The sequence below is a fragment of the Lissotriton vulgaris genome, chromosome 3_1 (genome assembly GCF_964263255.1).
Source record: "Lissotriton vulgaris chromosome 3_1, aLisVul1.2, whole genome shotgun sequence".
In the NCBI taxonomy this organism is placed as follows: domain Eukaryota; kingdom Metazoa; phylum Chordata; class Amphibia; order Caudata; family Salamandridae; genus Lissotriton; species Lissotriton vulgaris.
Window position 1 is genome coordinate 1,012,659,361 of NC_141689.1, and position 17,719 is coordinate 1,012,677,079.

At 44.7% G+C, this 17,719-nt stretch overlaps 1 protein-coding gene across 9 annotated transcripts in view; it reads right to left on the reverse strand.

Moving 5' to 3' along the window:
• MPDZ (multiple PDZ domain crumbs cell polarity complex component) overlaps positions 1 to 17,719 on the reverse strand; it is an 856,387-nt gene that overhangs the window by 672,160 nt on the left and 166,508 nt on the right. For all 9 annotated transcript variants that reach the window (XM_086961394.1, XM_086961393.1, XM_086961386.1 and 6 more), the window contains exon 10: positions 13,259 to 13,347. In XM_086961394.1, coding sequence (XP_086817520.1) covers positions 13,259 to 13,347 — 89 coding nt within the window. The remainder of the gene's footprint in view (positions 1 to 13,258; positions 13,348 to 17,719) is intronic.

Sequence of the window (17,719 nt, forward strand, 5' to 3'; positions counted from 1 at the left end):
GGGAAATATCGTAGGGCGCTGTATACGAGATCTCTTGATAGGCGGCTGTCTGGGCCAACGAAAACCGCTGTACATATCTGGAGAACGATCACAAAGGCACAGGGGTGGAAAGACAAGCTTACGATGGCAACTCCACTTTATGACTCTGAGATTCTGGGTAAACTGTGGCACACTAAAGGGTTTGATAAGTGGGACATGATCGGGATCTCCAGGGTAGAGGACATGATGTTGCGAGGGGAGGTGAAGTCCTTTGCACAACTACAGACGGAGTTCCAGCTGGGTGGAACGGAATATTTTCGGTACGCTCAGTTGCGACACGCACTCCTTTCCGCCAGGCCGGAGGGTGAGGCGATTCCCGAAAGTTCTCCCTTGGAAGACCGAGTACTGGACGGCCACATGCCGGACAGCGCTATCCCTTTGACATATAAAAAATTGATCAATGTCCGCACGGATCTTCTTCTGGGGTGAGAGATCAGTGGGTACGGGACGGGATAGAGATCGACGACGAGGACTGGCAATGTGCTGTGTCATCCCCCAAGGAGGTTGCTATCCCCGCCCGTCTTCGATTGGTGCAACTAAAGATCCTGCACAGAGTCTACGTCACTGGCCCCAGATTAATACATATGGGACATTCGGCTGACGGCCTCTGTCGGCGTGGCTGTGGTGCTCTCGCCACCTTTATGCACATCATTTGGGAATGCAGCGTGATAGCTTCCTACTGGAGGCGGGTGCACATGATCATGAGTGAGGTGACCGGGGTGGAAGTACACGCGGAGGCCCGGAGATGCCTCTTAAATATCTGGGGCCCAACAGATTACAACACTGCTCAAACCCAGTGGGTGACCCTTGGGAATATGGTCGCAAAGCGGGATGTTGCACAGATGTGGGGAGCAACAACAGCCCCGAAAGTGGTACAGTGGAAGGCCAATATGGATTGGTGTATGTTCCGAGAAAAGACTGTGTATGTGGCCAGGGGTAAACCCAAAAAATGGCAGAAGTTATGGGGGGCTTGGAACGAGTATAGGGGTGACATCTGCATACCACCGGAATCTGTTTCACTAGAAGAACACTTGACCCCATAGCCCATGACTCCAACTGACGGTTCTATATTCCTATTATCCTGTGCTTCCTTCCCCCATCGGTTCTTAGTATCTATATTGTTCTGAATATAATTGTTATCATTGTGCTTGGCTGACTCCTCGATTAGGCCTCACTGCATATTGGGTTTATTGCCTTCTTTCTTAGCGCTCGTTTTGGCGCCTCTTTCTGTACTTGTTCCTTCTTCTTATAAAATATAAAAATGAAAAATCGTAACCTTCACTCGTTCTGATACTTTGTTTCTTGCACTCTGATTTTCTGCTTTTTGAACTGCTGCCTAGCCTCCGGGATGTAAGGCTGAATAGCTGTGTGCACTATTTGAAAATAAAGGTTTTAAAATTAAAAAAAAAAAAAAAAAAGATCATCACAGATAAAAACTATGCATTTTGCAATATATATGCTGCCCTCTGTAAACAACAAAGACCTGCTAAGGCCCTCTAGGAAATATTATTGGTGTCCTGCTGGCCTTTAATGACACTTTTAATAAAATATAATTTTTGCTGCTAAATCTTTCCATGCATTTAATTCAATTGAATAGGCAACTAAAGAGATACTTTTTACAATTTCTGTTGGAAAATGTTTTAATATATCTCTTGGATGCTTTCAAACAGGTTACTTAGTAACCGTGCGAAACCCAGATCATCGAAAAGGCGAAACTGAATAGGTCCAGACCTTTTGACTAGCATCATTGGACAAACTTGTTCAAGTGACTGGCATAAATGGATTTTGTGGCACGTTCCTGGTAGGCTAGAACGCATCCACAACCTCAAAAGATAAGCAGAAATATCCGAGAAGGTGCCGTTTAATCTCTACTGATGCAGTTGCAGTATCTGAAAAATGGTGTAGAGGACCTGACCATCCTTCTGTGAGTGCAGACTCATCATGTGCGGATGAAGGAAGAAGAGGCCGAATATGGACTGCTACAAAATCAGCATACCAGATCATCGTCACCCTTCCAGGGGCAATTAGAATCAGCTGTGCTTGATTTTCACATACCTTCCATAAGACCTCTGATAGCAGAGGGATTGGTTGAAAAGCATGCAGAGCAAATCCAGTGACCAGCAGTGACTCATGGTGTCTTTCGGGGAGTCATTAAGAAAGAGGAGTATGGAACAAAACTGAGGACGCTTACTGTTCGGGCCATGGAGAAAAGATCAATGTACTGATACTGCAGTCTGCAGAAGCTCATGTCCATCACTTCAGGGTAAAGTTCCCACTTGTGGTCCTCCAAAAAGACAAAACGGAGCTGATCAAAGATCAGCTCTCACATTGAGGAATCTAGCAATCTGCACAGCCATTGTGAACATCCCTCATTGGTGAGCCCACTTCCATTAGTGTACCTCCTTTCAAAACCGAATCCATGACCACAAAGCATCCAATCAGTTGATAAAGTGGACACTGGTGGTGTTGTCCAGCAGGATCTGAATGGTGTTCCCTATGCCTGAAGTGAGAAAGGCTTTCCTGGAAGGTGGCCCTCCCACAGAATCAGCATGTTTATATTAGAGATACTTCTCTGATGTGGACCCAACAAAGTCACGTAGCCCAAATTGGTTTTGTAGTCTGTGCCTGCAGAGAGCTGAATGAATGGTAGTTTGGAGGAATACATGGACTAGTGCAGACCTGGATGGACTGACCCGAAGATCTACACCAAAATAGAAATTTTCTTGTAGTGCTGGAGCCACTGCTTTTTCAGGCACCACGGCTGGGACTCTCATCAGTCAATCAACTGCTGTGTGGCACCAACAGGATGTACAAGGCCATTAGACCAAGCAGGCATAAAAAGTGTAGAACCATGATCAGCATTTAAATCAGAAATTTCAGAATTCTCTCCCCAGACATTCGCAATCCTCTGAGAAGGAGGAAAGGCTTTAATACAGTTCGTATTGTGCACCTCCCTTATGTAAGTGAGTGTTTGCATTGGGGTTAGATGAGACCAATGGACGTTTATCGTAAGGTTGTGGAGGTGAGACACAGGGCATTGAAGATGTTCCTTGACTAGTGCCCGTGACCCCGCTTCCAACAGCCAATCAGCCAACTATGGAAATACATGGACTCCTAACCACCCTAGTGAAGCTAGGACTTCTCAGTAAATCTTGGGTAAAGCCTGTGGATGAGGAGGAGCAGAAAATGAACGTAGGCATCCTAGAGGTCCAGGGATGCCAGCCAAGTTCCTGGAATAAGAGCCAGCATGATTTGCTCAAGAGCAACATCTTGGACTTGACTGAGGAATGAACTGGTTCGAGAGGAGGATGCCAAGGCAGGGTCTCAGATCTCCAATATTTTTGGTACCAAGAATTCAAGGGAGTTAAATCCAACACCCATTCCTGCTAAAGGCACCACCTCTATGCCCCTTGTATTCATCATGGTGAAAACGTCCACCTTCAGGATCAAGATTTGTGTCTCAGAGAATGTACTAGTGGAAGGAAGGCTGTCCGGGTGGAGGGACTGGAAGTGTAGGCAATAGCCTTTGTGGATTAGATAGATGAATCACTGGTAACAATTGGTGGGAAAAATGTGAGACCCACCCCCTCATGGAAGGTGGTGGCGTTCAGAGATAGGGAGGTTCAGAGAGTTTTTGAAGTAGCGGAGCCAGAGGAAGGTGTTAGGGACTCGATCTGTTGCTTGTGCTAGTGTCCCCTAGATGCACCCCTGACTTAAAAAGAAGTGTTTCAGGTATTGGAGGGTCTGGCTAGGCTGCAAAGGTTGGCACTGCCAAGACTGCTGTGACCTAAAATAATCTTGAAATTTAGTATATTGGAGATAGGACTGCCTTGCTGCGAAGGCGATGCCAACGAATGAACCATAGCTCAGTTCTTTTAGAAATGCTCAAGAGATGAGTTGGTCTTCTCTCTGAACAGCTGCTTGCCATTAAAGTTTATAGCCATAATGTTGCTTGGACTTACCTCAAAAATCCAGTGGAATGCATCCAAGCGTGATGGTACAGACTTTTGCCAATGCCCACGGATATTGCCAAATTGACTGCAGAATCGATGCTGCACTTCAGAATTTGTTCATGAGTATCCAAACCATTACTGACAATGTCAAATAAAAGCTTTTTCATATGGTCCAGAAGGCTGATAACAGTAGTAGCAAAAACCATAGAGAGTAGACACAGAGGCCTGAACTATATGAAATTTTTGCTGTACAGAGGCCCAGACTGCCAGAAGCAAAGACTTTTTGTTTCAAAGAGACCAACCTTTTTGACTATTACTTGCCTTATAGAGACCAGCCTGGGTGTGACAACAAGACATTTTGGTCACATGGGGAAGGCCTATATTGTCTGGGTGTCTGAGGACTACAAAGCCAAAAAATGATTTTTGCAGGCAGCCAAAACAGACTTTATTAATGCCTCATTTAAAAGGGACAATTTATCAACAAAGGAATATCTGTCAAAATGTATGATTTTGTCCCCAGAGAGGTCAATGTTAGTAAGGGATAATTCCTTCTTGAGAAGTAGCAAGAACATTTTTTTTTTAATTAAGATATAAGCTAGCATATGTGGTAGTCTGGGAGGTTCTAAAGAGGGAGAAGGCAGCTGTCAGTCTCTGAGTCACTGTCTTCTCTACTTTACCTGGCACAAAAACGATGGAATCCATAATTTCAGCTTCATGTTCTTTATGTCTTGGATACACTCCACTGATTGGAAATAGCCTATTGTATGGAGTCTAAAAGGTCCATGAAATGAGGCTATTCCCTCAAGGACGATTTGTCCTTCGTATTGTGTTTTACACGTTAAGATCATTTGGGAGATGACTCCCCGGATCTCGAACAAATTATGAAAGACAGGCGCGGGGCCCTACAAGCAGTGATTGACCTACAGGCCTCCTCTCAGACGGAAGACATTGATCAGGAGGGGAAGATGACAGCAATGATAGGGCTTCTGTAATGGACTCCATTGCACCCCCCTCATCACCCCCCAGACAGCTGATACCATTATAGACGGACAAATGAACTCCTTCCCAGCATGAATGGATTTCACTGACAACCCCAAATGACTTACTTACTCTGTACTCTCCTCTTGAAAACATGCGACATAGACATGATTTGATTGGCTCCAGATGGCGCTCCAGAATCCTACAAAGGCCCAATCGGCGAAAAGTCTCGCCTAGCGTGCACTGCCAGCCCCATCGTTTACTGTTGTACTCTCCTGTTAGAGAGAGTATGTTTAGACGTATTGCTGATTGGTAATGGGTCCTCCACATTGGGAACATTTCCCGGCCCCAGTTTTTTCAGTTCCCTACCCCTGTTCGGCATCACCCTACCCCCTCATGGAAATACACATAATAGGGTACCCAGGACATAATTATGGGAGACACAGTAACGCATATGCTCCTCACACCACAGGGAACTCATTGGTCACTATGTCCTGACAGACACAGCCTATCCAAATAAGCACTGACGACATCACATGGCTACGAAGACACAGAATACTGACATCAACATCCTAACTCTTAACGCCTGTGGTCTTCACACGCCCTGCAAACAATATGCTGTATACTCATACACGAAGCACCAAAACGCCCGAATCGCGTTCCTACAAGAGACGTTCCTCACTAACATTGAGCTAAGCAGGCTACAATCCAAATGGCGAGGTACCATATGTGCCAAGTCCTACTCCGCTTATGCACGGGAGCACTGATCCGGAACCGACCAGGGACCCCCTTCCAGGAACTTAGACGAGTGGTAGACAAGGAGGGCAGATACGCCCTATTAGAGGGCCTCCTCGATGGCAACTCGGTACTGCTAGGAAGCATATACGCTCCGAACGTAGGAACAAGACAAGTATTCGGAACATCTCACCGGGATACTCGCTCAATTTGCCTCCGTACCATGGATTCTAGGGGGCGACTACAACTGCACACTAGACCTCACCCTAGACCGTTCCCACCCCCCACCCACACACTCAACCGCCCAGAAACAAACAGAACGCTTCAAAGCCTGGGTCACATAATGGGCACTTACCGAGGTATGGAGAATGCAACACCCACAGACTAGGCTATATTCGTTCCACTCCATCTCACATAACCTCAGAGTCCATCTAGACAGGTTCATATGCTCCGCGGCGGTTTTGCCCAAAGTGCACCACACAGACTATATGGGGAGGGTCATTTCTGACCACGATGCTCACATTCTGCACTTAAACTGGAGACCCCTGCACCCCCACTCCCTACATGGCGCCTCCCACGAGAATGCCTAGCAGATCCAGTTTTCACACACAACCAGGGGCAAAGTATACAGGCCTACTTCGCACACAACGCAGGGACAGCATCCTCCACATTGATAGAATGGGACACCTTCAAAGTGCCCGGGGAGAATGCATCAAACAAGTAGTAGGAGTAAAACGACCCTGGAGCGAGCACTCACCAAAGCCAAAAAACACCTTGCCACTGTTACTAAACATGAGGACATGTCGGAGGAAGGTGCGGCGAGGGTCGCCGAGGCCAGGACAGAATACATGACGGCTTGCGTCGACCTCCGACGCTACAACTTCAGGTTAACTGCAACTCGAATGCAAAAGGAACGCGATAAAACGGGTATCTTGCTAACATGGTTAGCCATACAAGACAGCAGTACGAACCCCATCACTGAGGTAATAAACCCCCATGGTGACCTTGTACGATCCCAAGACCAGATCCTCTCAGCATACCACCAACACTACTCGGAAGTTTACCGGCACCCAACCCTGGTTGAGTAGGACATAATAGACCACTTTCTCGACCCCCTAACAATCAATGTGATTACAAGGGAGGATAGTACACCATTAGAGGCGAAGATACAGCCAGCAGACATTACTCATGCCCTACACTCTTCGGCTCGCAACAAGGCACAGGGGCTAGACGGATTCCCCTTAGAATACTACAAGACCTTCTACTCCCAACTGGTTCCCCGATTGGCAGCGATGTATGCCTCAGCATTAGACACTGGTGAGCTACCGAAATCCCTCCGGGAATCTGACCTCCTGTAGCCCAACCATGACCCTCAATTACTAACACCCTACTGCCTCATCACGCTCCTCTCCACCGATTGCAAGCTCATAGGCAAGATATTAGCGGATAGATACACACAAATTATACGGCCCCTGGTACTCCCCGATCAATGTGGTTTCGTCCCGGGCAGAAACACATCTCAGAATATACGGCGACTGTTCCATGTCCAGGATCAGGCGAGCATCACTCACCCCCGAGCGGCCTGCCTTATACTGGACCTGAAAACGGCTTTTGACACCCTCACATGGCAGTACCTCTTCTCGGTTCTACAACGAATAGGACTTGGCCCTACTCTCTTGGCATACACTTGTCTCTTATACACCAGACTCACCTCGCATGTTCGCATAGAGCGCTACATCTCACCAGAGTTTGAGGTACAGCTCGGCACGAGGCAGGGCTGCCCACTCTCGCCTCTGCTTTTCGCCCTAGCGGTGGAACCACTGGCCACGCGGTTGCGACGGCAGGGGGAGCAATGGGCATTCCCGTAGGAAATACCATACACAGTGTTTCCATGTATGCCAATGACCTCCTAATATATATTAGAGACATCACAGAGGACCTGACGCCTATCTGGGCCACACTAGTGGAATTCGCGGAGGTCTCCGGGTTAAGTGTAAACTGGGAGAAGTCTACAGTGTACCCACTGCACCCGAACCTTACCCCCCGGGTCGTCAGACTGGGAGATCAGACCATCGCTTGGAGCGCAGAGGCTCCCCGATACCTTGGGGTCCGTCTCTATCACACCCCGGCCGACATTTACGAAAGTAACCACCGTAGGGCTCTGGCTGGTATCAGGTCCTCTGTAGGATTCTGGAAAAGCCTCCCGTTAGCCCCGATTGGCCGAGTGGCCATCGCCAAAATGATAATGGTCCCGCGACTATTATACTACTTCACGAACTTTCTAATAATACTGCCCAGAACCTTCTTTCGAGACATAGACGCACTCCTTGGTTCACTGATATGGGGGAAGAGCAGACACAGGATAGCCCTAGCAAAATTACAACTACCCACAACGCAAGGAGGACTGGCCGCCCCATCCTTCGAATCCTATTTCCTAGCTGCACAACTGCAGCGGCTTTCCTACTGGATGGCAGGTAGACACATAGGGGAGGCATACACCACAAATGGTCCAGTGCCAATTCCTGAACTCCGGCGACTACCCCTACCGGGCACCAAACCAAAGCGTACATACCCCGTACAGGTAACAGTGGCACGCAAATGTATGCAAAGGATACACCGTATGTCATCAGGGAGGCCTCCATATTCCCCCCTCCTTCTACTGGTCGGATGGCCCAAACGTGAACACTACTATACACCTAACACGCTAGGTACATGGACAGTCTGTGGTATCACTGAAGCAGAGTCGCTATTTGAAGATGGCCAGCTCAGGCCCTTCCAGCGACTGATAGAGGACCATGATCTCCCTGCCGGTCAGTTTCTACTCCACCATCAACTCCTCTCAAACTATCGCCAATACCATGACCTCACGACAGGCGAACCAGCCATGCACCCAGTCGTACACACAATTTTACACATGAGAGTGGGGTGACACTTGGTCACCTGGATCTATAAAGCCATTAGGGAACTCAGGAACAAAACACTAGAGACCCTACTGGCCACCTGGGAAGAAGAATTTGGCTGCTCTCTACACGAGAAAGAATGGGAAAGGGCTCTTGAATACCCTAAGAAGGTGTCTCAAAGCACACGATTCAAAAACATACAGTTTTATATCCTGCATAGAGCGTACTTGACACCAAAGCGTCTCCAACGCTTTTACCCCGACACCCACTTCTTATGCCCCAGGTGTCAATCACAGGCGGCGGACTTCCAACACATATTTTGGAGCTGCTCCACATTGCAATCGTAGTGGCAACACATTCATAAGACACTCGAGCTCCTCACCAGGCTTACATTTCTGAATACGTGGGAGGCCTGTGCGTTGGGAATCTATCAAAGGAGGAAACAACACAAAGTGCCTCTTAGATTTGTCTCCCTGGCCATTTTACTGGCAAAACGGACCATAGCCATGCACTGGTGGTCCCCTACAGGCCCTCCAATTGCTGCATGGGTGGCGGCGGTACACAAGTGGGCACTGGCGGAGGAAGAAACATTACGAGAAGAGGAGGCGAAAGGAACACGCAAACACCCTATATCACTGGACTGGGCTATCCTATTGAATCAGTTCAAATCATCACTAACCCATGAGGACCCCACACACACGACAATACACGCAGTTGCAGGCCACGAACGTGGATGCCAGACCTCCCGCAATACGCAGTTAAAGTTACTAGGTATTAGGGCCGGGCTCTACGCCCTAAGTGTAAGCTGGACCCCGAGAAATAGACCGACCGCAGGTTCCCTCATTTCGCCCCTGGTAACTTGTGGAAACACCGTTTACCGAGTCACAAGCCTCCATAAGCCTTCAACCGACATGTGTACCCAGAATCCCATGAACACCCCCCCCCCCCAGTTTTTCTTCCCCCCAGTTAAATTTAGCAATTCTCCCTAGAAAGATTTCCATAGTGGCAGAACATAACTATTCACCACAGGAATACCAAAGCATTATGATAGCAATATGAGTAACAGTGTTCCGAAGAAGCGTGATTCGATGCAAAATGTCACTGTAAATGTAAAATGTCAATAAAAATATGGTTGAAAAAAAAAAGATAATTTGGGAGATTGATCGCTGTTACGAATCCTATCTGAAGCAAAAGTGGAAGGCCTTGGCAAGTCCCAGTTGGGCATGGCCAGAAATAGTTAAAAGGCTCTCAGGTGCATCAATGAACAGGAGTGGCATGCTGTGAATTCATAGCTGTAGCCAGACGCACCACGCAGATACCATGTGAGACTGAAAGAGACATCTGCTTGCAGCATCTGTAACAGGGTTTAAACTTGGGCGGAGATATTTGACCTAGTCCCTTTGAAAAGCAGAATAATTTATTTGGTCAATGAGGTGTAATAAAAGAGGAACGGATGCCAATACACCAGAAGGTGCTTAATATAATCAAAGGACATCACATCCAGTGAGTAGACTTGCAGCTGAAGCCGAATGGCACTACCTGGTGACAAAAGAGGGCTACAGCAGGGGAAGGCCTCTGATTCCAATCAGGCACCTGGAGGGTTGTCATAAAGAGGAGAATTTGCTCGAAGATATATCCATCAGTGTAATGTCAGGGGCGGCTCCTCCGCTATGGGGAAGGGCGTTCCTTCCCCCCCTCCACCGCCTACACCCTTCAAAACATGAAAAAATAAAACGATAATAAAACTGGTTTAAAACCCGTTTCATTAACGTTTTATTTACCTTGTGCCGAGTCTTGGGGGCAGAGACACATTGACGATATGCACTGAGGGGAGTGGGTGGTGCACTGCCTTCACAGCGCTTGTTGATTTGGCTGGCCATCTCAAGCCAGCCAAACCCACATGCGCAGTGATGCTCTTTCCAACCCCAGCTGCATTTCCGGGGTTGGAGAGAGCAGGCACTAGCTGCCAGTCTGTCCTGAAGTGCAAATTATCGGTGCTCAGGCCAATCCTGAAGCTACTCTCATGCATGAGATCAGCTTTAGTATTGGCCGCAGGGAAGGCTGGCAGCCTACGCCTTCTGTAGTGAAGGGGAGCGGAGAGGAGAGGAGAAGAGTGTGACGCAATGGTGGAGGGCAGCAGGTAAGTTATTATTATTATTTTTTTCCTTTGTCTACCTCGTCCACTGACCCGCCTCTTTTCCCCGAAATGAGCCGCTCCTGTGTAATGGTCAGTATAGCAAAACAGGTGGTACGAATGCTACACAGTCCAAGGTAGGTTTCCAAATTTTTCCTAATGATAGATATTGGATCTCTCAGTACAGCTGTAAATAATGTGCAAGGTTACATACAGAGCACTGAAACAGCCATTCCCAGCAGGCTGTAAGTGCAAGGCATGACCTTTGACCATGCCCTGTGCCCATCGCCACAGCCCTCAAAGCCTGCATGTTTTTTTAAAGAAATAGTGTTGAGATTTGGAACAGCATTTAGAGTATGTGTCGATTACCATGGGTTTATGATGAAACCAGCAGATCGAATTTTACAGCAAATGATAATATACCGCAAATTCAACAATTGCTTTTTTAATGTTATACTCGCTAAATAATTGCATACTTCTGTAGACCTTACTGCAAACTTTCAATAACATTACAAAGAGCTCAGCAAGTAACAGCAGTGTCTCAAAATAAATGCTTTTGTTAATTGTATGCAGTGCATGTATTATATTTATTAATTTATGCAAAGATGGTGGAAGTTATTGTTCTTAACAGGGACAATTTAATTAATTTAAAGTGTGGGGATTAATTGTAAATAACAGACTAAAATCCAGTCATATTAAAAAATTAACTTTACATAATGTGCAATTTGTCCACATTAAGCAGAAAACTAGTTCAATACACACAATTTTGCACTCCTAAGCATATCAGAGAAGTGCAAAAAAAATAAGACATTTCCCGCGGTATTCGGATACTGTAAGGATAGAAATGTAAAATTAATTTAAAATGGATTAAAATCTGCCACAGTTGTATACCCTGGGGAAGGTGCTGAAGCGGACTGGTGTGTTTTGGTCTTGTGCGTAAGCAACCAGAGTAGCATTCTTATATTGTATTAGACTGCTGCTAGAAGGTATGTAATGTGAGAGTGGGGAGTGAAAGATGGTATAGTAACATAAATTAGATATTATAAACTCAGAGCAACAACATATGAGCAGTTTATGGACTCCTGGATACAAACTGTTATGGCCTGTGATCTATATAAACCCCCAGCATGATGTGTGAGTAACCAAAAGATTTTGTTTCCATACATTAGAGTGCATCGATTAAAGACAGGCAGAGCAAAGGTGTACAGATACACCCGGAGTGAGAGGAGATTGAAAAAGGGCCATAGACTAGATACGACATGCTAGATACCGGCACTATAGATCCACCTACGAGCAACAGAGGGAAAGGCCAATGCATTACATGCAGGCAGAAAATGTACCCTTTAGTGGCCGTCCAGGAGTGACCGAAAGGCAGCCATGACCTGCGCTAGGCACAGGTCGCCATTGTAAATGATCTAACTAGTCAATTCAGAAGTGACGAAGAGTTAGCCACGGACATGCACAGGAGAATTTCAGCTTTAGTTGTTGCTGTTTCGAGCGTTTCCAAAGTGATAATGGAGGCAATGATCAGGCATGCACTGAGCACAGGCAATCCCTGATCCCAAGACCATATTCGGACTTAGAGGGCCACAGACAAAGAATCGAGTCAAAACGTCACACAAGACTACAGATCAGGCAGCTATGGCCTGTTTCCAAACTGAATTTAACCCTTTGTCTCCCTCCATTTAGTAGGGCGGCGACATTTCAAACTGACTCCTAAAATAATGTTGGAGTAATTGTGGGAATATGTAGCAAACACCATTGCATTCCATTGGGATGTTGGAAAAGAGCCTTATCTATAGGGAAACACATTTTGCCTGAGAAGGAAAAAAAGACTGTGCGACTGCACATTGTAGCCTGACTAATATGGCGGATTTTCCTGAATGTAAGTGAATGTTGTTCAACATGAGTAGCTAAAGAACTCTATAATTGATGCAGGTTTCCAGAAGTACTCTTAGGAAATTGTATATAGTCCACTGAAGTTGCAAATGAATTCCAAATAGAGGAAGAAACTTACAGAATTATATGTTTGACAGTAGCATTGATTGGAAATTGGGCCCCTTGTAAGCATGCCGTGCCCTATAATTTATATTTTTTTATTACTTTTTAAGAATAATACAGACAAAAGGGAGTGGCATAATGCATGACATACGCAACGTGACCTACACACATTTACAAACTTGATAACAAATATTCTGTGAAGAAGAGAATCATTTGTAGCCCCTGACACAAGAACATTTTAAGCGCGCCCTGATAGGAGTAGTAGCAAGCCAGCCCAATGAGACTTTTTTTCTGTATTTCAATACTGAACAGTTCAAGTCAGATGTTCAGACAACAATCTGTTATTACACACTGTAAATGCACTCCTGGTTTAGCCAAATACACAGTCTGGCACAGCATGATCGTATGCATCCTTATTAGTCACGCAAACATGTCAAAGCCAGTGTCATAAACAAACCAAATGCAAAGATGAACATCATGTGCAAAGAGCTACCACCAAACCCTGCCCTCTTACTTACTGCTATAATCTGATCTCCAACGTGTATTCTACCGTCGTGTTCAACCGCACTGTCTTTCGTAATGCTTTTCACAAATATACCGGATGGTTCTGGGAGTAGGAGAAATAACAAAACAGCCTTATGAAAACAGGAAATTAAATTATAATGCAAGCATACATACTATGCAACAAAAAGGCCTGATGTTTTTGCATTAAAAGGGCTGGACAGACACAGTTGTCAAATGTTTTACAATAACTTACCCATGCTCTACAGGTTAAAATGCAATGTGAAATCACACAATAAGGTAGTCTTCCAGGCCAAATGGGGCGACAGTTGGGAGCTTATTAATTAATTGAATTTTGTTTGTTTGCTAATCATTATGAGGTTCATTTGTACTGGCACCCCTATGTGTGGTGGGTGCATTTTAACAGGCTCTGTTATCAGCAGGACTGCTTCCCCATTAAAGGTGTTATTGTCATCTCTGTGAAAAAGAAATAGTTGAAACTCGACAAACCCTACCATTACTTGAACAATACATAGTGAAATTAATATTTTATGTAATACCACAGCCTTGGGGGCGTGTATGCAGTATAACATTGGTTAAATGCTTTGGGCCCATTTTATGTCTCTGCACCTAAACCCACTCATATTTATTCCTCTTGAAACAGACAAACTAAATCTCCCAATTAAACACTATATTTTGTGTACTCCTATAATCAGATATCAGAATGACACTTTCCTTGAAGGACCAATATAGCGGGTTGCGAAGTTCGAGCATTAAAACGAACATTTTAAAATATTTTTCAGAAATGTCTAATTATTGGACAAAATAGATGATGTTAACCAAAATCAAACTGCATTAATGGTCAAGCTAAAAGAGATGGCTGGAAATATTTCATTTGGGGTGTCTATGTTACTTACAGATTACCATAGGAGACTGGGATTTAGGGGAGTATAGTTAACAAATGATCACTTCTGCACCTCCTGCTTATTCATTATGCTTTTACATGCTCTTAATAACCTCAGGAGCAGATTTGTACAACTCTATGTGATATCAGAAGGAAGGCGTTGGACTTCTAGGACTAAAGAAACGTGTCCATAGGTGATGATTTCAGAATTAATGCAGCATTCACTTCATACGCCTCATATTATGATTCCTCAATAAAACAATGATTGAAACAAAAATATTTATAAATCCCTGGGTACATGTGGCCCTATCTGAGGACGCATGTTATTTGTTGCAGTCTGACTAATTTTATCTTCGACGCCCTGATTCAACTAACGTTGCTGGGTGCCATATTCAACGATAATTAGCAAAATGTAAACAATGTTTTAATGGAAAAATATGCCTACAATATGTATTGTGTTAGGACTCACTCAAATGCATAAGAGTAGATATGCAAATGTGGGCAGCTCTGTATATGCAACCACTCCTAGCATTGGTCACATGGCAACCAATCCACATGAATTGGTATATTTGCAAAGCAACATTTGTTTCTCTTTTTTTCTCCGCACTGGAGGTATACATCCCCATGGAGAATCCCTAAATCTAATGCACTTGTGAAAACATTTGATCCTGCCATTTTGAGTCTCGGATTGACACTGCAGCTGTCTGCAAAACCTACTGTTACCAATTCTTTAAACTATACATTGAGTACAGTTTTGCCCCACCCAGAGAACTATGAATCTCTTCTCCATATGCTATTTGCTGTTTGGTGTATTATTTCACCCTCTAGTAGGTGCTTCTATTGAAATGCATGGCAGACTATTTTACATCTAAAAAGTAAACTCAATCATCACACTGTCACATTCAATAGATTATCTTCTGTATTAAGTATGTACGGAAACGAATCACTTTCCCAGCTTTGCCAACTACCTAAAACATAAGGCCTCACCTTCTGACACACACTACATTCTACCAGCCTCTTCCAGCCTCCCTTGTCATACATACAGGCAAAAAAGTTCTTCTGCACAGGCCACAGGGGACTCTCCCCATCAGACAAGGAAAGCAAGCATACTGACACAGCTTATTATAGGAAAGTAGATTATTATTTGGGGTAGACAAGTGTTCATCTCAAAGGATAAGGCCACCACCGGCTAGATGTCACACAAAGTAAATATAATAAATCTGTGCTCAATCTCAGGTAATGTGACGCAAAGCAGTAAGGGTTAAATTAAAGGAATGTGTAAAGTAGTTAAGTGGTGCAAAGACAGTAAAAATGTAATATAAAACATAATGAAACTCTACAGCCAATTTCAAAATAAAGAGAAAAAACCTAAAAGTAAAAGAAGAACAACATTTAATAATTAATAATAATAATTAGGTGAAACTAGTGCCAAAAAGAGTAATGCACCAATGATACTCTGAAAAAGCTAGTGGATTAGTCCCGGGAAAAGTTCAAAAACGTTTATAACTCCCAATTCGGTAAGGGACTTGGTCACTGTTCTTTAAAAAAAAACACTGAAACATGTTTTAAGTCCCAACAAAGAAGGGGACTTTGTCACTTTTTGAGAAGAAAAACCTTCCCTGAGCGGGCCACCGCTGAAATTGTAGCTGCCACAGTGGAACCGAAGGCCGGATACTTGAAGCAGTTTTGTACCTCTGGAGCATCAGAGATTTTTCCCGGAAATTCAATTAAAGCCATTGAACTGACAGTCCGATTCTTTTTCCCATGGGTTGCTCTGTGTTGTAAGAATCTCATGTCTTCAAGCGCAGAGACCTCTTTTTTATTTCAGCTTGAAGACGTGCAATTGAACATGTAGCAAGTGATGAATTGATATTTCATCAAATGCACATTTCTGGCATGAGCCTTAATTCTGTAAATGCATAATGAATATGTCTGGTATGCTATCAAAAACCCATTCATTGATAATTTTGTGACTATGTAGCTTAGATATTATTCCAGTAATGTCATAAATCTTATAGCCAATGTTAGAGGGGTGATAGGTTCTGGATATGCCCAAACTTAATTAATGAGGGTATCTATGTTGTCACTTGTCCTTAGTGAATGAGAGACCCCTAACCCATTTATTCCGAAAGTATATATATGAACCAGTGGAGTTCTGGACTTTTTTGGTTCCGTCCAGAGGTGTCAGGGTACAACACCCAAAGACCCCGGAGTCCCACCTGCCTTGGTGCACAAATGAACAGAAACACGGGCTTCTCGATGGTGGCGTCAAAGACCAAAGGTTTATTACTGCAGGGACACAGAAGTCACAGAATCTACACACGGGCAGAATCTAGGAGACTGTTCGATTTGTACAAAGTGGGTTGCTCCTTATATACTAAAAATTGTGCTCTAGGCAAATATTTCACATGTCGGTACATTCCCAAACCTTTGTGTCTCTAAACAATAAATATTTGGCGTTACACAGGAACTGTCGATAATATCTGATACCAAACATCACGAAGAGGGGTTCCCACCAGTCCATCACAATCCCTTGTCAATATTGCATTCAAGACCCGGACCGCCTCATCGTAAAGTTCGTTACCTCCCCCTAATAAAGGCCCAGAAGGAAAGGAGCAGAGCCAGGTGCAGAAGATAGAAAAGCGGGATAAGAGATGTTTGTGGGTTGTAAATGGGCAAGGCTACCGGCTTCGGCCGCCTAATCATGATCAGGTACAATGGACAGGAAAACCAGTTCAGGTGGGCTGGCCTCGGGCAGAGGAGGCAGCCTTTGTCGAGTCATGCAGCTTCAGCGTGATCTGGTTTAAGGTGCACGTGTCATGTAAGAGGTGAATCTCCGGCTAAGGCTACGTGTCCTTAATCAAAGTGAAGTGAATGAAATGATCAGAGGCTATTGCATATGTGAGGGCAAGGAACCACAAAATGGCGGCCATGATCTAAGATGGATGCCGTGTGTATATCAGAAATGTGTCAGTGGAAGGAGTGCTCTTGCTCGTAGCGTAGCGAAAACACTAGGATATACTAAATGGATCATTTGCGGTTCGCTGATACTAATTTTATGTATTTCCGACAAACTTGAAAACACGGGTTCAAGTCGTCACGGAACCGTCACGGAACCTCAGACCCTCCTTTTGCCCTTACATAGGCAATTACTCAATCTATGTCTGAATCTAGTTCTATGCTCATCAGGTCAGTGACATGCTGTTGTATCATCATCCTTTCTCGTGTCTTTTCTCCAAATGCAGGTGGTTTCCTAAAACAGGTTGTAGCACAAAGACTACACAGAGCAGGACCACACTGGATAATCAGACAACATGAGAATAGTAATATTAAGATGACACCAATGACCATTAGAACCTTCCATCCCCACGCTGAGATCAGAGTCCAAACCCACTCCATAAAGGACCAGTTTCCCTCATCTACATGTATGGAGTCCGAAATCTTGTGCAACTTAGAGATCGCCTCGTAAACTGTTGGAGCATTATTAGGAATAAAGACACAGCAGCTCGATTGGATCATTCTGCATACCCCACCTCGATCTGCAAGTATAACATCTAGAACCATACGGTTCTGC